Raw genomic sequence first — 21,817 nt, 5'->3', positions numbered from 1 at the left:
CTACTCCTGTATACTGTTCTGTGGGTCTGTCACCATGGAGACCCCCACAAAACCCCCCATCTCCCCCCATATGCTGGTTCTGATCCCATTGGTGGTGGTTGGAGGACCCGGAGGTGGTGCTTGGAGGACCGACTGGTTTCGTTTCTCCCTTACCTACAACGTTCCAACCCACGGATCCCAATAAGAACCATTATTCTCTATTAACAAAGCGATTTTGGTGCCATTTTTGGGACATCCGGGGCTTTTTTGAAGCTCTTTTTATTTCTACGATTTCGAGGCGGAAAACCATAGAGTCGCGTGGCTAGAGCGGTAGGACCGCTCTTCCCACCGGAAGTAGCTTGCGATAAGCCGGAGAGGCGGGGGGGGGGGTAAAACCATAGAGTCGCGCGGCTGCTAGAGCGGCGGGATCGCTCTCCCCACCGGAAGTAGCCTGCGATAAGCCGGAAGTAAGGCAAGAAGACCGGAAGTAACAAAGAGAAAAGACCGTGAGAGAGAAAGAGAGATACCGGAAACGGAAAGGAGAAAACCGGAAGTGGGCGCGGCCGCCACCGGGAGAAACGGGCTGAGCGCCCCGCGCCGCCGCCACCATTGAGGCGGACGCGGAACGGCGGCGGCGGCGCGCGGAAGGCGGAAGCGGCGGCGGTGGAACAACGGCGGGGCCCGCCGCCATGACATCGGCGTCCACCAAGGTGAGAGGGGAGGGACTTCCGGTGTGGGGCTGAAGGGACTTCCGGTGGCTCTGGGGACCACGATAAGCCGCCCCCCCCCCCCCACCTTCAGCCCCATAAAAACCCCATAGGGACCCCACAGACCCATAGGGACCCTCAGCCCCATAGAAACCCCATAGAGACCCCATAGAACTTCCTCAGCCCCATAGAAACCCTATAGGGACACTCTCAGCCCCATAGAAACCCCATAGAGACCCTTCAGCCCCATAGAAACCCCATAGGGACCCCTCAGCCCCATAGAAACCCCATAGAGACCCCATAGAACTTCCTCAGTCTCATAGAAACCCTATAGGGACACTCTCAGCCCCATAGAAACCCCTCAGCCCCATAGAAACCCCATAGAGACCCTTCAGCCCCATAGAAACCCCATAGGGACCCCTCAGCCCAATAGAAACCCCATAGGGACCTTCAGCCCCATAGAAACCCCATAGAACCCTCTCGGCCCCACAGAAACCCCATAGAGAAACTCTCAGCCCCATAGGAACCCCATAGGAACCCCTCAGCCCCATAGAAACCCCATAAAGACCCTGTAGGAACCCTCAGCCCCACAGAAACCCCATAGGGAACCTTCAGCCCCATAGGAACCCCATAGGGACCCCTCAGCCCCATAGAAACCCCATAGAACCTCTTCAGCCTCATAGAAACCCCATAGAACCCTCTTGGCCCCATAGAAACCCCATAGAGACCCTTCAGCCCCATAGGAACCCCATAGGGACCCTTCAGCCCCATAGGAACCCCATAGAGATTCTCAGCCCCATAGAAACCCCATAGAGACCCTTCAGCCCTATAGAAACCCCATAGGGACCCTCAGCCCCATGGAAACCCCATAGAGAAACTCTCAGTCCCATAAAAACCCCATAGGGACCCTTCAGCCCCATAGGAACCCCATAGAGATCCTCAGCCCCATAGAAACCCCATAGAGATCCTCAGCCCCATAGGAACCCAATAGAAACCCCATAGAAACCCCATAGAAACCCCATAGAAACCCCTCAGCCCCATAGAAACCCCATAGGGAACCTTCAGCCCCATAGGAACCCCATAGAGATCCTCAGCCCCATAGAAACCCCATAGAGACCCTTCAGCCCTATAGAAACCCCATAGGGACCCTCAGCCCCATGGAAACCCCATAGAGAAACTCTCAGTCCCATAAAAACCCCATAGGGACCCTTCAGCCCCATAGGAACGCGATAGGGAAACTCTCAGCCCCATAGGAACCCCATAGGAACCCCTCAGCCCCATAGAAACCCCATAGAAATCCCTCAGCCCCATAGAAACCCCATAGGGAACCTTCAGCCCCATAGAAACCCCATAGAGATCCTCAGCCCCATAGAAACCCCATAGAACCCTCTCGGCCCCACATGGTGCCTCCCAGTCCCTTTCCAGTCCGTCCCAGTACATCCCAGTGCCCTCCCAGTCCTTCCCAGTATATCCCAGTATATCCCAGTCCCGTCCCAGTCCTTCCCAGTACCTCCCAGTCCCCTCCCAGTCCATCCCAGTCGATCCCAGTATATCCCAATGCCCTCCCAGTCCCCTCTCAGTCCTTCCCAGTATATCCCAGTCCATCCCAGTCCCCCCCAGTGCCTCCCAGTGCCCTCCCAGTATATCCCAATCCCCTCCCAGTCCCTCCCAGCGCCCTCCCAGTATATCCCAGTCTGCCCCAGTCCCCTCCCAGTATATCCCAATCCCCTCCCAGTATATCCCAGTGCCCTTCCAGTGCCCTCCCAGTCCTTCCCAGTCCTTCCCAGTATAGCTGAGTCCCTCCCAGTCCCTCCCAGTCTGCCCCAGTCCCTCCCAGTCCCTCCCAGTATATCCCAGTCCCTCCCAGTCCCCTCCCAGTCCCTCCCAGTATATCCCAGTGCCCTCCCAGTGCCCTCCCACTCCCTCCCAGTCGGTCCCAGTCCATCCCAGTGCCCTCCCAGTATATCCCAGTATATCCCAGTCCCCTCCCAGTCCCTCCCAGTATATCCCAGTGCCCTCCCAGTCCCTCCCAGTCCCTCCCAGTGCCCTCCCAGTATATCCCAATGCCCTCCCAGTCCCTCCCAGTCCCTCCCAGTGCCCTCCCAGTATATCCCAGTGCCCTCCCAGTCCCTCCCAGTCCCTCCCAGTGCCCTCCCAGTCCCTCCCAATCCCCTCCCAGTCCCTCCCAGTCCCTCCCAGTCTGCCCCAGTCCCTCCCAGTCCCTCCCAGTCCCCTCCCAGTCCATCCCAGTATATCCCAATGCCCTCCCAGTCCCCTCCCAGTCCCTCCCAGTCGGTCCCAGTCCATCCCAGTGCCCTCCCAGTATATCCCAGTCCCTCCCAGTCCCCTCCCAGTCCCTCCCAGTATATCCCAGTGCCCTCCCAGTCCCTCCCAATGCCCTCCCAGTCCCTCCCAGTATATCCCAGTGCCCTCCCAGTCCCTCCCAATGCCCTCCCAGTCCCTCCCAGTATATCCCAGTGCCCTCCCAGTGCCCTCCCAGTCCCCTCCCAGTCCCTCCCAGTATATCCCAGTGCCTCCCAGTGCCCTCCCACTCCCTCCCAGTCGGTCCCAGTCCATCCCAGTGCCCTCCCAGTATATCCCAGTCCCTCCCAGTCCCCTCCCAGTCCCTCCCAGTATATCCCAGTGCCCTCCCAGTCCCTCCCAATGCCCTCCCAGTCCCTCCCAGTATATCCCAGTGCCCTCCCAGTCCCTCCCAGTGCCCTCCCAGTCCCCTCCCAGTCCATCCCAGTATATCCCAATGCCCTCCCAGTCCCTCCCAGTCCGTCCCAGTCCCCTCCCAGTATATCCCAATCCCCTCCCAGTCTCTCCTAGTCCCTCCCAGTCTGCCCCAGTCCCTCCCAGTCCCTCCCAGTATATCCCAGTGCCTCCCAGTCCCCTCCCAGTCCCCTCCCAGTCCCTCCTAGTCCATCCCAGTCCCTCCCAGTCCCCTCCCAGTCCCCTCCCAGTCCCTCCCAGTATATCCCAGTGCCCTCCCAGTCCCTCCCAGTGCCCTCCCAGTGCCCTCCCAGTCCCCTTCCAGTCCATCCCAGTATATCCCAGTGCCCTCCCAGTGCCCTCCCAGTCCCTCCCAGTCCCTCCCAGTGCCCTCCCAGTGCTATCCCAGTCCATCCCAGTATATCCCAGTGACCTCCCAGTCCGTCTCAATCCTTCCCAGTGCCCTCCCAGTCTATCCCAGTCCCTCCCAGTCCCTCCCAGTGCCCTCCCAGTATATCCCAGTCCCTCCCAGTCCCTCCCAATCCCCTCCCAGTCCCTCCCAGTGCCCTCCCAGTATCTCCCAGTCCATCCCAGTTGCTCCCACAGGTCGGGGAGATCTTCTCAGCCGCCGGCGCCGCCTTCTCCCGCCTTGGGGAGCTGACCATGCAGCTGCACCCCATGGCCGACAGCCCTGCGGGGTACGGGGGGATTTGGGGTCGTTATGGGGTCATTATAGGGGCTATGGGGTCATGATGGGGTCAGATGGGGGCTATGGGGTCAGATGGTGGGATATGGGGTCACTATGGGGTGATATGGGGTGATTTGGGGAGCTGACCATGCAGCTGCACCCCATGGCCGACAGCCCTGCGGGGTACGGGGTCAGATGGGGGGATTTGGGGTCGTTATGGGGTCACATGGGGTCACATGGGGTCTGTGGGGTCAGATGGGGCAGCTATGGGATGATATGGGGTCATATGGGGCTGATATGGGGTCAGATGGGAGCTGTGGGGTCAGATGGGGGGGATATGGGGTCATATAGGGGGCTATGGGGTCATATGGGGGGATATGGGGTCAGATGGGGGGGATATGGGGTCATTATGGGGTGATATGGGATCAGATGGGGGGCTATGGGGTCAGATGGGGTCAGATGGGGCAGCTATGGGATGATATGGGGTCATATGGGGCTGATATGGGGTCAGATGGGAGCTGTGGGGTCGTATGGGGCAGCTACGGGATGATATGGGGTCATATGGGGCTGATATGGGGTCAGATGGGAGCTGTGGGGTCGTATGGGGCAGCTACGGGATGATATGGGGTCATATGGGGCTGATATGGGGTCAGATGGGAGCTGTGGGGTCGTATGGGGCAGCTACGGGATGATATGGGGTCATATGGGGCTGACATGGGGTCAGATGGGGGGGATATGGGATGATATGGAGTCAAATGTGGCTGATATGGGGTCAGATGGGGGCTATGGGGTCAGATGGGGGGGATATGGGGTCACTATGGGGTGATATGGGGTCATATAGGGGGCTATGGGGTCATATGGGGGGATATGGGGTCATATAGGGGGCTATGGGGTCATATGGGGGGATATGGGGTCAGATGGGGCAGCTATGGGGTCAGATGGAGTCAAATGTGGCTGATATGGGGTCAGATGGGGGCTATGGGGTCAGATGAGGGGGATATGGGGTCATTAGGGGGTGATATGGGGTCACTATGGGGGATATGGGGTCAGATGGGGGGGATATGGGGTCATTATGGGTTGATATGGGGTCAGATGGTGGGATATGGGGTCACTATGGGGTGATATGGGGTGATGTGGGGAGCTGACCATGCAGCTGCACCCCATGGCCGACAGCCCTGCGGGGTACGGGGGGATTTGGGGTCGTTATGGGGTCATTATAGGGGCTATGGGGTCATTATGGGGTCAGATGGGGGCTATGGGGTCAGATGGGGTCAGATGGGGTCAGATGGGGCAGCTATGGGATGATATGGGGTCATATGGGGCTGATATGGGGTCACATGGGGGGATATGGGGTCATATAGGGGGCTATGGGATCAGATGGGGGGATATGGGGTCACTATGGGGTGATATGGGGTCATATAGGGGGATATGGGGTCAGATGGGGGGGATATGGGGTCATTATGGGGTGATATGGGGTCATATAGGGGGCTATGGGGTCAGATGGGGGGGATATGGGATGATATGGAGTCAAATGTGGCTGATATGGGGTCAGATGGGGGCTATGGGGTCAGATGGTGGGATATGGGGTCACTATGGGGTGATATGGGGTGATTTGGGGAGCTGACCATGCAGCTGCACCCCATGGCCGACAGCCCTGCGGGGTACGGGGGGATTTGGGGTCTGTGGGGTCATTATAGGGGCTATGGGGTCATGATGGGGTCAGATGGGGGCTGTGGGGTCTGTGGGGTCAGATGGGGCAGCTATGGGATGATATGGGGTCATATGGGGCTGATATGGGGTCAGATGGGAGCTGTGGGGTCGTATGGGGCAGCTACGGGATGATATGGAGTCATATGGGGCTGATATGGGGTCATATGGGGGGATATGGGGTCATATAGGGGGCTATGGGGTCAGATGGGGGGGATATGGGGTCACTATGGGGTGATATGGGGTGATTTGGGGAGCTGACCATGCAGCTGCACCCCATGGCCGACAGCCCTGTGGGGTACGGGGGGATTTGGGGTCGTTATGGGGTCATTATAGGGGCTATGGGGTCATTATGGGGTCAGATGGGGGGATATGGGGTCAGATGGGGTCAGATGGGGGCTATGGGGTCACTATGGGGTGATATGGGGGCTGATATGGGGTCAGATGGGGGGGCTATGGGATCAGATAGGGGCTATGGGGTCAGATGAGGTCTGCGGGGTCACATGGGATGATATGGGGTCGCATGGGGGGGATATGGGGTCAGAAGGGGTCATATGGGGTCTGTGGGGTCTGATGGGGGGGCTATTGGATGATATGGGGTCATATGGGGCTGATATGGGGTGAGATGGAAGCTATGGGGTCAGATGGGGTCACCTGGGGGATATGGGGTCAGAAAGGGTCAGATGGGGGGGATATGGGGTCAGATGGGGTCAGATGGGGCAGCTATGGGGTCAGATGGGGGCTATGGGGTCATTGGGGTTGGATGGGGCAGCTATGGGATGCTATGGGGTGATATGGGGTCATATGGGGCAGCTATGGGATCATATGGGATCATATGGGATCATATGGGATCTATGGGGTCATATGGGATCTATGGGGTCATATGGGTTCATATGGGGTGATTTGGGGTCTGTGGGGTGACATGGGGTGATGGGGGGTGATATGGGGTGAAGGGGGGTGATGTGAGGCAGCTGTGGGGTGATAACGGGGTCATATGGGGTCTGTGGGGTGATATGGGGTGATATGGGGTCCCTGTGGGGTCGTATGGGGCAGCTATGGGGCCTATGGGGTCTATGGGGTCAGATGGGATGGCATTGGGTGGCTGTGGGGTCATGTGGGGCAGCTATGGGGTCATATGGGGTGATGTGGGGTCTGTGGGGTGATATGGGGTGATTTGGGGTCTGTGGGGTGATGTGGGGTGATATGGGGTGATTTGGGGTCTGTGGGGCGATATGGGGTGAGGGGGGTGATATTGGGTCCCTTTGGGGTCATATGGGGCAGCTGTGGGGTCGTATGGGGTCATACGGGGTCTGTGGGGTCATATGGGGTCTGTGGGGTGATATGGGGTCTGTGGGGTGATATGGGGTGGTGTTGGGTGGCTGTGGGGTCATATGGGGTGATTTGGGGTGATATGGGGTGGTATGGGGTGATATGGGGTCTGTGGGGTGGTATGGGGTGATATGGGGTCCCTTTGGGGCAGCTATGGGGTGATGTGGGGTCATATGGGGCCTATAGGGTCTATGGGGTCAGATGGGGCAGCTATGGGGTCAGATGGGGTCTGTGGGGTGGTATGGGGTGATTTGGGGTCTGTGGGGCGATATGGGGTGATGTGGGGTGATATTGGGTCCCTTTGGGGTCATATGGGGCAGCTGTGGGGTCGCATGGGGTCATATGGGGTCATATGGGGAGAAGGGGGGTGATGGGGGGCAGCTATGGGGTGATGTGGGGTCTGTGGGGTGATTTGGGGTGATATGGGGATCATATTGGGTCCCTTTGGGGTCATATGGGGCAGTTATGGGGTGATGTGGGGTGGCTATGGGGCCTATAGGGTCTATGGGGTCAGATGGGGCAGCTATGGGGTCAGATGGGGTCTGTGGGGTGATATGGGGTGATTTGGGGTCTGTGGGGTCAAATGGGGCGATATGGGACGGTATTGGGTGCCTTTGGGGTCATATGGGGCAGCTATGGGGTGATGTGGGGCTCTATGGGGCGGCAATGGGGCAGAGCTATGGGGCAGCAATGGGGCAGCAATGGGGTGCTGTGGGGCAATATGGGTCTCTATGGGTCTGTATGGGTTTCTATGGGGCAGCAGTGGGGCAGAGCTATGGGGCAGAGCTATGGGGCAGCTATGGGGCAGCAATAGGACAAGGTCAGTCTATGGGTCTCTATGGGGTTCTAGGGGACAATATGGGGTGCTATAGGGCAGCTATGGGGCAGAGCTGTGGGGCAGCAATGGGGCGCTGTGGGGCAGAGCTATGGGGCAATATGGGTCCCTCTGGATCTCTATGGGTCTCTATGGGTCTCTATGGGTTTATATGGGGCTCTATGGGGCAGCTATGGGGCAGAGCTATGGGGCAGAGCTATGGGGCAGCAATGGGGTGCTGTGGGGCAGAGCTGTGGGGCAATATGGGTTCCTCTGGATCTCTATGGGTCTCTATGGGTCTGTATGGGTTTCTATGGGGCAGCTATAGGGCAGCTATGGGGCAGCTATGGGGCGCTGTGGGGCAGAGCTGTGGGGCAGCCATGGGGCGCTGTGGGGCAGTTATGGGGCGCTGTGGGGCAGAGCTGTGGGGCAGCTATGGGGCACTGTGGGGCAGCCATGGGGCGCTGTGGGGCAGTTATAGGGCGCTGTGGGGCAGAGCTGTGGGGCAGTTATGGGGCAGAGCTGTGGGGCAGCCATGGGGCGCTGTGGGGCAGAGCTATGGGGCAGCAATAGGGCAGCCATGGGGCGCTGTGGGGCAGCTATGGGGCGCTGTGGGGCAGTTATGGGGCAGAGCTGTGGGGCAGTTATGGGGCACTGTGGGGCAGTTATGGGGCAGAGCTGTGGGGCAGTTATGGGGCGCTGTGGGGCAGTTATGGGGCAGCTATGGGGCGCTGTGGGGCAGTTATGGGGCAGAGCTGTGGGGCAGTTATGGGGCGCTGTGGGGCGCTGTGGGGCAGTTATGGGGCAGCCATGGGGCGCTGTGGGGCAGTTATGGGGCAGCTATGGGGCGCTGTGGGGCAGAGCTATGGGGCAGCAATGGGGCAGCTATGGGGCGCTGTGGGGCAGTTATGGGGCGCTGTGGGGCAGTTATGGGGCAGCTATGGGACGCTGTGGGGCAGTTATGGGGCGCTGTGGGGCAGCCATGGGGCAGCTGTGGGGCAGTTATCGGGCGCTGTGGGGCAGAGCTGTGGGGCAGCCATGGGGCGCTGTGGGGCAGCCATGGGGTGCTGTGGGGCAGAGCTGTGGGGCAGCCATGGGGCGCTGTGGGGCAGTTATGGGGCGCTGTGGGGCAGTTATGGGGTGCTGTGGGGCAGAGCTGTGGGGCAGCTATGGGGCGCTGTGGGGCAGAGCTGTGGGGCAGTTATGGGGCGCTGTGGGGCAGTTATGGGGCGCTGTGGGGCAGAGCTGTGGGGCAGAGCTGTGGGGCAGTTATGGGGCGCTGTGGGGCAGTTATGGGGCAGTTATGGGGCGCTGTGGGGCAGTTATGGGGCAGCCATGGGGCGCTGTGGGGCAGTTATGGGGCAGTTATGGGGCGCTGTGGGGCAGCTATGGGGCGCTGTGGGGCAGTTATGGGGCAGCCATGGGGCGCTGTGGGGCAGTTATGGGGCAGCCATGGGGCGCTGTGGGGCAGTTATGGGGCAGCTATGGGGCGCTGTGGGGCAGTTATGGGGCAGCTATGGGGCGCTGTGGGGCAGCTATGGGGCAGCTATGGGGCGCTGTGGGGCAGTTATGGGGCAGCTATGGGGTGCTGTGGGGCAGAGCTGTGGGGCAGTTATGGGCCGCTGTGGGGCAGCTATGGGGCGCTGTGGGGCAGTTATGGGGCGCTGTGGGGCAGAGCTGTGGGGCAGAGCTGTGGGGCAGTTATGGGGCGCTGTGGGGCAGTTATGGGGCAGCTATGGGGCGCTGTGGGGCAGTTATGGGGCAGCTATGGGGCAGCTATGGGGCGCTGTGGGGCAGTTATGGGGCAGCTATGGGGCGCTGTGGGGCAGTTATGGGGCAGCCATGGGGCGCTGTGGGGCAGTTATGGGGCAGTTATGGGGCGCTGTGGGGCAGTTATGGGGCGCTGTGGGGCAGTTATGGGGCAGCTATGGGGCGCTGTGGGGCAGTTATGGGGCAGCTATGGGGCGCTGTGGGGCAGTTATGGGGCAGCCATGGGGCGCTGTGGGGCAGTTATGGGGCAGCTATGGGGCGCTGTGGGCAGCTATGGGGCACTGTGGGGCAGAGCTGTGGGGCAGCTATGGGGCGCTGTGGGGCAGTTATGGGGCAGCCATGGGGCGCTGTGGGGCAGAGCTGTGGGGCAGCTATGGGGCGCTGTGGGGCAGTTATGGGGCAGCTATGGGGCAGCTATGGGGCGCTGTGGGGCAGTTATGGGGCAGCCATGGGGCGCTGTGGGGCAGTTATGGGGCAGCTATGGGGCAGCTATGGGGCGCTGTGGGGCAGGGCCAAGTGGACGCCGGCGGAGCTGGAGCTGCTGCGCGCGGCCGTGCGGCGCTTTGGGGACGACCTGCAGCGCATCAGCGCCATCATCAGGGAGCGCACGCTGTAAGGGGGCGGCCCCAAAGCCCCCACAAAAACCCCAAACACCCCGACCGCCCCGACGACCCCAAAGCCCAGCCCCACCCCCACCCCCTTCTGACCCCAAATCCCAAAAATCCCAGCCCCCAAATCCCCAAATTCTGCCCCAAAATGGACCCAAGTTGACCCCAAAATGGACCCAACTTCACCCCAAAATGGACCCTTGTGGACCTAAAATGCCCCCAAACGGACCCCAAAAAGGACCCAAATCGACCCCAAAGACCCCACTGACCTCCCCCACCCCCTTCTGACCCCAAATCCCAAAATTTCAGCCCCCAAATCCCCAAATTCTGCCCCAAAATGGACCCAAATTGACCCCAAAATGGACCCAAACTGACCCCAAAATGGACCCAAATTGACCCCCAAAATGAACCCAAATGGACCCCAAATGGACCCCAAAAAGGACCCAAATCGGCCCCAAAGACCCCACTGACCCCCCCACCCCCTTCTGACCCCAAATCCCAAAAATCCCAGCCCCAAATCCCCAAATTCTGCCCCAAAATGGACCCAAATTGACCCCAAAATGGACCCAAGTGGACCTAAAATGCCCCAAACGGACCCCAAAAAGGACCCAAATCGACCCCAAAGACCCCACTGACCCCCCCCGCCCCCTTCTGACCCCAAATCCCAAAAATCCCAGCCCCCAAATCCCCAAATTCTGCCCCAAAATGGACCCAAACTGACCCCAAAATGGACCCAAATTGACCCCAAAATGGACCCAAGTTGGATCCAACTTGACTCTAAAATGAATCCCAAATGGACCCCAAATGCCCCAAATTGACCCCAAATGTCCTGCTGACCCCAAACCCACCCCCACCCCCTTCTGACCCCAAATCCCCAAAAATCCCAGCCCCCAAATCCCCAAATTCTGCCCCAAAATGGACCCAAACTGACTCCAAAATGAACCCAAATGGACCCCAAAATGGACCCCAAATGGACCCAAAATGCCCCAAACTGACCCCAAAAACCCCTCTGACCCCCCCCACCCCCTTCTGACCCCAAATCCCAAAATCCCAGCCCCCAAATCCCCAAATTCTGCCCCCAAATGGACCCAAATTGACCCCAAAATGGACCCAACTTCACCCTAAAATGGACCCAGCTTGACCCCAAAATGGATCCCAAATGGACCCAAAATGCCCCAAACTGACCCCAAAAACCCCACTGACCCCCCATGCTGACCTCCCCCACCCCCTTCTGACCCCAAATCCCAAAATTTCAGCCCCCAAATCCCCAAATTCTGCCCCAAAATGGACCTAAAATGGACCCAACTTGACCCCAAAATGGAAAGAAATGGACCCCAAATGGACCCCAAATGGACCCCAAACGGACCCCAAAATGGACCCAAATCGACCCCAAAGACCCCACTGACCCCCCTCCCACCCCCTTCTGACCCCAAATCCCAAAAATCCCAGCCCCAAATCCCCAAATTCTGCCCCAAAATGGACCCAAGTTGACCCCAAAATGGACCCAAATTGACCCCCAAAATGAACCCAAGTGGACCTAAAATGCCCCAAACGGACCCCAAAAAGGACCCAAATCGACCCCAAAGACCCCACTGACCCCCCCACCCCCTTCTGACCCCAAATCCTGAAAATCCCAGCCCCAAATCCCCAAATTCTGCCCCAAAATGGACCCAAGTTGACCCCAAAATGGACCCAACTTCACCCTAAAATGGACCCTTGTGGACCTAAAATGCCCCCAAACGGACCCCAAAAAGGACCCAAATCGACCCCAAAGACCCCACTGACCTCCCCCACCCCCTTCTGACCCCAAATCCTGAAAATCCCAGCCCCAAATCCCCAAATTCTGCCCCAAAATGGACCCAAATTGACCCCAAAATGGACCTAAAATGACCCCAAAATGGACCCAAGATGGATCCAACTTGACCCTAAAATGAATCCCAAATGGACCCAGATGGACCCAAAATGCCCCAAATTGACCCCAAATGTCCTGCTGACCCCAAACCCACCCCCACCCCCTTCTGACCCCAAATCCCAAAAATCCCAGCCCCAAAATCCCCAAATTCTGCCCCAAAATGGACCCAAGTTGACCCCAAAATGGACCCAAACTGACCCCAAAATAGACCCAAATTGACCCCCAAAATGAACCCAAATGGACCCCAAATGGACCCCAAAAAGGACCCAAATCAACCCCAAAGACCCCACTGACCCCCCCCACCCCCTTCTGACCCCAAATCCCAAACTTCCAGCCCCCAAATCCCCAAATTCTGCCCCAAAATGGACCCAAACTGACCCCAAAATGGACCCAACTTCACCCTAAAATGGACCCAGCTTGACCCCAAAATGGACCCCAAATGGACCCAAAATGCCCCAAACTGACCCCAAAAACCCCACTGACCCCCCCCTCACCCCAAAATGGACCCCAAATCCCAAAAATCCCAGCCCCAAAATCCCCAAATTCTGCCCCAAAATGGAACCAAGTTGACCCCAAAATGGACCCAAACAGACCCCAAAATGGACCCAAATTGACCCCCAAAATGACCCCAAATGGACCCCAAATGGACCCCAAAAAGGACCCAAATCGGCCCCAAAGACCCCACTGACCCCCCCCACCCCCTTCTGACCCCAAATCCCAAACTTCCAGCCCCCAAATCCCCAAATTCTGCCCCCAAATGGACCCAAGTTGACCCCAAAATGGACCCAACTTCACCCTAAAATGGACCCAGCTTGACCCCAAAATGGACCCCAAATGGACCCCAAATGCCCCAAACTGACCCCAAAAACCCCACTGACCCCCCATGCTGACCTCCCCCACCCCCTTCTGACCCCAAATCCCCAAAATCCCAGCCCCCAAATCCCCAAATTCTGCCCCAAAATGGACCCAAGTTGACCCCAAAATGGACCCAACTTCACCCTAAAATGGACCCTCGTGGACCTAAAATGCCCCCAAACGGACCCCAAAAAGGACCCAAATCGACCCCAAAGACCCCACTGACCTCCCCCACCCCCTTCTGACCCCAAATCCTGAAAATCCCAGCCCCAAATCCCCAAATTCTGCCCCAAAATGGAACAAGTTGACCCCAAAATGGACCCAAACTGACCCCAAAATGGACCCAAATTGACCCCCAAAATGAACCCAAATGGACCCCAAATGGACCCCAAAAAGGACCCAAATCGGCCCCAAAGACCCCACTGACCTCCCCCACCCCCTTCTGACCCCAAATCCTGAAAATCCCAGCCCCAAATCCCCAAATTCTGCCCCAAAATGGAACAAGTTGACCCCAAAATGCACCTAAAATGACCCCCAAATGGACCCAAGTTGGATCCAACTTGACCCTAAAATGAATCCCAAATGGACCCCAAATGCCCCAAATTGACCCCAAATGTCCTGCTGACCCCAAACCCACCCCCACCCCTTTGTGACCCCAAATCCCAAAAATCCCAGCCCCCAAATCCCCAAATTCTGCCCCAAAATGGACCTAAAATGGACCCAACTTGACCCCAAAATGGAAAGAAATGGACCCCAAATGGACCCCAAACGGACCCCAAAAGGGACCCAAATCGACCCCAAAGACCCTACTGACCCCCCCCCGCCCCCTTCTGACCCCAAATCCCAAAAATCCCAGCCCCAAAATCCCCAAATTCTGCCCCAAAATGGACCCAAGTTGACCCCAAAATGGACCCAAACTGACCCCAAAATAGACCCAAATTGACCCCCAAAATGAACCCAAATGGACCCCAAATGGACCCCAAAAAGGACCCAAATCGACCCCAAAGACCCCACTGACCCCCCCACCCCCTTCTGACCCCAAATCCCAAAAATTCCAGCCCCAAATCCCCAAATTCTGCCCCAAAATGGACCCAAACTGACCCCAAAATGGACCCAACTTCACCCTAAAATGGACCTAAAATGACCCCAAAATGGACCCAAGTTGGATCCAACTTGACCCTAAAATGAATCCCAAATGGACCCAAAATGCCCCAAATTGACCCCAAATGTCCTGCTGACCCCAAACCCACCCCCACCCCTTTGTGACCCCAAATCCCAAAAATCCCAGCCCCCAAATCCCCAAATTCTGCCCCAAAATGGACCCAAACTGACTCCAAAATGAACCCAAATGGACCCCAAAATGGACCCCAAATGGACCCAAAATGCCCCAAACTGACCCCAAAAACCCCTCTGACCCCCCCCACCCCCTTCTGACCCCAAATCCCAAAATTTCAGCCCCCAAATCCCCAAATTCTGCCCCAAAATGGACCCAAACTGACCCCAAAATGGACCCAACTTCACCCTAAAATGGACCCAGCTTGACCCCAAAATGGATCCCAAATGGTCCCAAAATGCCCCAAACTGACCCCAAAAACCCCACTGACCCCCCATGCTGACCCCCCCCACCCCTTTCTGACCCCAAATCCCAAAAATCCCAGCCCCAAATCCCCAAATTCTGCCCCAAAATGGAACCAAGTTGACCCCAAAATGGACCCAAATTGACCCCAAAATGGACCCAAGTTGGATCCAACTTGACCCTAAAATGAATCCCAAATGGACCCAAAATGCCCCAAATTGACCCCAAATGTCCTGCTGACCCCAAACCCACCCCCACCCCTTTGTGACCCCAAATCCCAAAAATCCCAGCCCCCAAATCCCCAAATTCTGCCCCAAAATGGACCCAAACTGACTCCAAAATGAACCCAAATGGACCCCAAAATGGACCCCAAATGTACCCAAAATGCCCCAAACTGACCCCAAAAACCCCTCTGACCCCCCATGCTGACCTCCCCCCCCCCCTTCTGACCCCAAATCCCAAAAATCCCAGCCCCCAAATCCCCAAATTCTGCCCCAAAATGGACCCAGCTTGACCCCAAAATGGACCCAGCTTGACCCCAAAATGGACCCAAATTGACCCCAAATCCCTCAATTTCACCCCAAAATTCTCCACCAAATTGCCCCAAAATGACCTCATTTTCACCCCCAAATCCCCCATTTCACCCCAAAATGACCCAAAATCCCTTAAATTCACCCCAAAATTCCATGAAAATGCCCCAGATTCCTTTAATTTCACCCCAAAATGCCCCAAATCCCCCAAATTAACCCCAAAATTCCCAACTTCCCCCCCAAATCCCGCAATTTCACCCCAGAATTACACGGAAATGCGCCAGATTCCTTTAATTTCACCCCAAAATGACCCAAAATCCCCCAATTTTACCCCAAAATGCCCCCCAATCCCCTCCCCTTATCCCTACTTCCGCTTCCGCCCTTAGCCCCGCCCCCTTCCTCTCGTCCAATCAGCGCTCAGCTCCGCGGCGCTGCGCCCGGAAGTCGTACAAAGAGGGGGGGCTCGAAGTGCCTCCCCCCCCCCCAAATTGCCCCAAATTCCCCAATTTCACCCCAAAAACGACCCCAAATCTCCCAATTCCACCCCGAAATTCCCTTCAAATGCCCCCAAATGCCCCAAAACGTCCCGATTTTACCCCAAAACGCCCCCAAATCTCCTCCTTCCCCCTTCTCCACCATCCACACTTCCGCTTCCGCCCCTAGCGCCGCCCCCTGTCTCTCTCGTCCAATCAGCGCTCAGCTCTGCGGAGCCGCCCGCCGGAAGGCCTACGAACAGGGGGGGCCTCGATTTGCCGCCCCCTCAAATTCACCCCCAAAATAACCCCAAACTTCCCCAATTTTCCTCCTAAATCCCTCGACCCCACCCCCAAATTCCCATAAAACGACACAAATTCCCAGAATCCCGCCCCCAAAATCCCCATTTTTCACCCCAAAATCCCCACCCCGCCCTCTCCTCCCCTCGCTTCCGCTTCCGCCCTTAACCCCGCCTTCTTTTTCTCTCTCGCCCAATCAGCGCTCAGCTCCGAGGAGCCGCCCGCCGGAAGGCCTACGAAGAGGGGGGGCTCGCGGTTCCGCCCCCCCCCCCAGATTCACCCAAACGGGGGCAGCGACGCCCAGGCGGGGGGGGGGCGGGAGGGGGCGGGGCGTCACCGGAACCCCCCCCGAAGAGACCCAAATCCACTTCCGGTATAGAAGATTCCCCCCCCCCCCCTTCCTAAAATTTTGGGACCCCCCCCCATAATTTGGGCCCCCCCCCCCAAATTTTAGGACCCCCCCCAGTTTTGGGACCCCCCCCATAATTTCGGACCCCCCCCCATAATTTGGGACCCCCCCATAATTTGAGACCCCCCCCCAATTTAAGGACCCCCCCCATTAATTAGGGACCCCCACCCCAATTTTGAGACCCCCCCCCATTTTGAGACCCCCCCCCCATTTTGGGACCCCCCCCAAATTTCAGACCCCCCCCCCCAAATTTTAGGACCCCCCCTTCAATTTGGGACCCCCCCCATAATTTGGGACCCCCCCCAAATTTCAGACCCCCCCCCCAAATTTTAGGATCCCCCCCATAATTTGGGACCCCCCCCCATTTTAGGACCCCCCCCCAAATTTTAGGACCCCCCCCTTCCATTTTAGGACCCCCCCCCAAATTTTGGGACCCCCCCCATTTTGAGACCCCCCCCCATTTTAGGACCCCCCCCCAAATTTTAGGACCCCCCCCCTTCAATTTCGGACCCCCCCCCATAATTTGGGACCCCCCCATTAATTTGGGACCCCCCCCCAATTTGCGACCCCCCCCCAAATTTCAGACCCCCCCCCAAAATTTTAGGATCCCCCCCAATTTTGGGACCCCCCCCATAATTTGGGACCCCCCCATAATTTGGGACCCACCCCCATTTTCGGAACCCCCCCAAATTTCAGACCCCCCCCCAAATTTTAGGACCCCCCCCATAATTTGGGACCCCCCCATAATTAGGGACCCCGCCCCCAATTTTAGGACACCCCCTTCAATTTTAGGACCCCCCCCATAATTTGGGACCCCCCCCAAATTTCAGGACCCCCCCTATTTTGGGACCCCCCCCATTTTGGGACCCCCCCATAATTTGGGACCCCCCCCAATTTTGGGACCCCCCCCAAATTTCAGACCCCCCCCAAATTTTAGGACCCCCCCCATAATTTGGGACCCACCCATAATTTGGGACCCCCCCCCAAATTTTAGGACCCCCCCTTCAATTTTAGGACCCCCCCGAAATTTTGGGACCCCCCCCAATTTTGGGACCCCCCCCAAATTTTAGGACCCCCCCCATAATTTGGGACCCACCCATAATTTGGGACCCCCCCCCCAAATTTTAGGACCCCCCCTTCAATTTGGGACCACCCCCAAATTTCAGGACCCCCCCCAAATTTCAGACCCCCCCCCAAATTTTAGGACCCCCCCCATAATTTGGGACCCCCCCAAATTTTAGGACCCCCCCTTCAATTTGGGACCACCCCCAAATTTCAGGACCCCCCCCCACTTTGGGACCCCCCCATAATTTGGGACCCCCCCCAATTTTGGGACCCCCCCCAAATTTCAGACCGCCCCCCAAATTTTAGGACCCCCCCCATAATTTGGGACCCCCCCCAATTATGCGACCCCCCCCCAAATTTCAGACCCCCCCCCCACTTTCTGACCCCCCCCCCCTTTTTTTAGAGCCCCCCCCCGCTGACGCCGACCCCCCCGGGGGGGACGTGGTGGATGTGGAGGGAATGGGGGAAAACCCCCAAAACCCCAAAAGGAGCCCCCAGGAAATGGGTGAGGCTGGGGGGGGGGGTATGGGGTTATGGGGGGGTTATGGGGTGGGATATGGGGTTATGGGGGGGGTTATGGGGTTATGGGGTTGTGGGGGGTTATGGGGGGGTTATGGGGTGGGATATGGGGTTATGGGGGGGTTATGGGGTTATGGGGTGGGATATGGGGGGGGCTGGGGAGGTTATGGGGTTTTGGGGGGGTTGTGGGGTGAGATATGGGGTTATGGGGTGGGAAATGGGGTTATGGGGTTATGGGGTGGGTATGGGGGGGTTATGGGCTGGGATATGGGATTATGGGGGGGTTATGGGGTTATGGGGGGGTTATGGGGTTATGGGGGGGTTATGGGGTTTTGGGGGGTATTGGGGTTTTGGGGGGGTTGTGGGGTGGGATATGGGGTTATGGGGGGGTTATGGGGTTATGGGGTTATGGGGTTGTGGGGGGTTATGGGGGGGTTATGGGGTGGATATGGGGTTATGGGGGGGTTGTGGGGTTTTGGGGGGGTTGTGGGGTGGGATATGGGGTTATGGGGTGGGATATGGGGGGGGCTGGGGAGGTTATGGGGTTTTGGGGGGGTTGTGGGGTGAGATATAGGGTTATGGGGTGGGATATGGGGTTATGGGGGGGTTATGGGGTGGGTATGGGGCGGATTTGGGGGGGTTATGGGGGGGTTATGGGGTTTTGGGGGGGTTGTGGGGTGGGATATGGGGTTATGGGGGGTTATGGGGTGGATATGGGGTGGATATGAGGGGGTTATGGGGGGGTTATGGGGTTGTGGGGGGGTTGTGGGGTGGATATGGGGTGGGTATGGGGTTATGGGGGTTTATGGGGTGGATATGGGGGGGTTATGGGGTGGGATATGGGGTTATGGGGGGTTATGGGGTGGGATATGGGGTTATGGGGGGGTTATGGGGGGTTTTGGGGTGGGATATGGGGTTATGGGGGCGTTATGGGGTGGTTATGGGGGGGGCTGGGGGGGTTATGGGGTTTTGGGGGGTTATGGGGTGGGATATGGAGTTATGGGGGGTTATGGGGCGGATATGGGGTTATGGGGGGGTTATGGGGTTGTGGGGGGGTTGTGGGGTGGATATGGGGGGGTTATGGGGTTATGGGGGGTTATGGGGTGGATATGGGGGGGTTATCGGGTGGGATATGGGGTTACGGGGGGGGCTAGGGGGGGTTATGGGGTTTTGGGGGGTTATGGGGTGGATATGGGGTTATGGGGGGGTTGTGGGGTGGATATGCGGGGGTTGTGGGGTGGGATATGGGGTTGTGGGGTGGGTATGGGGTTATGGGGGGGTTATGGGGTTTTGGTGGGGTTATGGGGTGGGATATGGGGTTATGGGGTTATGGGGTGGGTATGGGGGGGTTATGGGGGGGTTATGGGGTTGTGGGGGGGTTGTGGGGTGGGAAATGGGGTTATGGGGTTATGGGGTGGGTATGGGGTGGATTTGGGGGGGTTATGGGGGGGTTGTGGGGTTATGGAGGGGTTGTGGGGTGGGATATGGGGTTATGGGGGAGGGCTGGGGGGGTTATGGGGTTTAGGGGGGGTTGTGGGGTGGATATGGGGGGGTTTTGGGGTGGGATATGGGGTTATGGGGTGGGATATGGGTTTACGGGGGGGGCTGGGGGAGGTTATGGGGTTTTGGGGGTTATGGGGTGGATATGGGGTTATGGGGTGGATATGGGGTTATGGGGGGGTTATGGGGTGGGATATGGGGTTACGGGGTGGATTTGGGGGGGTTATGGGGGGGTTGTGGGGTTATGGAGGGGTTGTGGGGTGGGATATGGGGTTATGGGGGAGGGCTGGGGGGGTTATGGGGTTTTGGGGGGGTTATGGGGTGGATATGGGGGGGGCTGGGGGGGTTATGGGGTTTTGGGGGGGTTATGGGGTGGATATGGGGGGGGCTGGGGGGGTTATGGGGTTTTGGGGGGGTTATAGGGGGGTTACGGGGTGGGATATGGGGTTATGGGGGGTTATGGGGTGGATATGGGATTATGGGGGGGGTGGGGCTGTTATGGGGTGCATATGGGGGGTTTATGGGGTTATGGGTGGGGGCTGGGGAGGTGATGGGGTTTTGGGGGGGTTATGGGGTGGATATGGGGTTATGGGGGGGCTGAGGGGGGGTTACGGGGTTGTAGGGTTATGGGGTTGTGTTTTCTCACTGGATTTTTATACCCCCCCTCCCCTCCCCCCCCCCAGTGTGAATGGAGCCCTTCGTCGGACCCCCCCCCAACTCCCCCCCCCCACAAAAGGATCCCAAACGACCGACAGACGCCGCCCCCCCCGGGACCCCCCCAAATCCCCCCCCCAATATTTGCACCCCAATAAAAGGCTGGGACCCCCCCCCTCCTCCCGACGGTTTGTGGTGTTTTCTTCCCCCCCCCCCCAACGAGGACCCCCCCCCATTTATGGAGACCCCCCCCCGTTTAAGGAGACCCCCCCTGTTTATGAGGCCCCCCCCCCATTTATGGAGACCCCCCCCCCTTTATGAAGACCCCCCCCTTTCTCCAGCCCCCCCCCTTTATGAAGCCCCCCCCCCTTTATGGAGACCCCCCCCCTTTATGAAGACCCCCCCCCCTTTATGGAGACACCCCCGATTTATGGAGCCCCCCCCCCCTTTATGGAGACCCCCCCCCGTTTAAGGAGACCCCCCCTGTTTATGAGCCCCCCCCCCATTTATGGAGCCCCCCCCCTTTATGAAGCCCCCCCCCTTTCTCCAGCCCCCCCCTTTCTCCAGCCCCCCCCCTTTATGGAGACCCCCCCCTTTATGGAACCCCCCCTCTTTATGAAGCCCCCCCCTTTATGGAGACCCCCCCCCTTTATGGAGACCCCCCCCCTTAACGAGGCCCCCCCCATTTATGGAAACCCCCTCCTTTATGAAGACCCCCCCCCCCTTTATGGAGCCCCCCCCCTTTATGAGGAGCTCCCCCCCCTTAATGAGGACCCCCCCCCGTTTAAGGAGACCCCCCCTTTGTGAAGACCCCACCCCCTTTATGGAGCCCCCCCCCTTTATTGAGTCCCCCCCCTTTATGAAGACCCCCCCCCCTTTCTCAGACCCCCCCCTTTATGAGGACCCCTCCCCATTTATGGAGCCCCCCCCCTTTATTGAGTCCTCCCCCTTTATGAAGACCCCCCCCCCCTTTATGAAGACCCCCCCCCCTTTATGAGGACCCCTCCCCATTTATGAAGACCCCCCCCTTTATGAAGACCCCCCCCCTTTATGAAGACCCCCCCCCTTTATGAAGACCCCCCCCCATTTATGAGGACCCCCCCCCCCCAGGGACACGCAGCGCTGAGTTCAGTCTTTATTGGGGTGACACAACAGCCACAGCTCCGGCTTGTTGGGGCGCTTATGGGGCGCTGTGGGGCACTTGTGGGGCGCTATGGGGCGCTGTGGGGTGGTTATGGGGCACTGTGGGGTGGTTGTGGGGCGGTATGGGGCGCTATGGTGTGCTTATGGGGCGCTGTGGGCTGCTTATGGGGCGCTGTGGGGCGCTTATGGGGCACTGTGGGGCGGTATAGGGCGCTGTGGGGTGGTTATGGGGCGCTGTGAGGTGCTTATGGGGCGCTTATGGGGCGCTGTGGGGCGGTATGGGGCGCTGTGGGGTGGTTATGGGGTGCTTATGGGGCACTGTAGGGTGCTCTGGGGTGCTGTGGGGTGGTTATGGGGCGCTCTGGGGTGCTTATGGGGCACTGTGGGGTGGTTATGGGGCGCTGTGGGGCGCTATGGGGCGCTATGGGGTGCTTATGGGGCACTGTAGGGTGCTCTGGGGTGCTGTGGGGTGGTTATGGGGTGCTCTGGGCTGCTTATGGAGCACTGTGGGGCGCTGTGGGGTGGTTGTGGGGCGCTGTGGGGCGGTATGGGGTGCTTATGGGG

At 58.6% G+C, this 21,817-nt stretch overlaps 1 protein-coding gene across 4 annotated transcripts; it reads left to right on the top strand.

Annotated features, from left to right (window-relative positions):
* Positions 1–248: 248 nt before the first annotated feature.
* Positions 249–20,251, top strand: BACC1 (BPTF associated chromatin complex component 1). 4 transcript variants are annotated; one of them, XM_090129470.1, is made up of 6 exons: positions 291–689; positions 3,996–4,099; positions 10,220–10,321; positions 16,164–16,336; positions 17,841–17,942; positions 20,140–20,245. In XM_090129470.1, exons 1-6 carry the CDS (start codon positions 669–671, stop codon positions 20,142–20,144), a joined length of 507 nt encoding a protein of 168 aa, XP_089985596.1. In that variant the 5' UTR covers positions 291–668; the 3' UTR covers positions 20,145–20,245. The 4 variants fall into 4 exon arrangements, with proteins under 4 accessions (XP_089985599.1, XP_089985596.1, XP_089985597.1 ...); XM_090129471.1 differs by having other exon boundaries at positions 323–689; positions 4,008–4,099; positions 20,140–20,244; XM_090129473.1 differs by lacking the exon at positions 10,220–10,321 and having other exon boundaries at positions 249–689; positions 20,140–20,251.
* The last annotated feature ends 1,566 nt before the right edge of the window (positions 20,252–21,817 follow it).

This window comes from Phasianus colchicus, chromosome 36, assembly GCF_987193195.1.
Source record: "Phasianus colchicus chromosome 36, bPhaCol1.hap1.1, whole genome shotgun sequence".
NCBI lineage: Eukaryota > Metazoa > Chordata > Aves > Galliformes > Phasianidae > Phasianus > Phasianus colchicus.
This window is presented reverse-complemented; position numbering and strand designations above follow the sequence as displayed.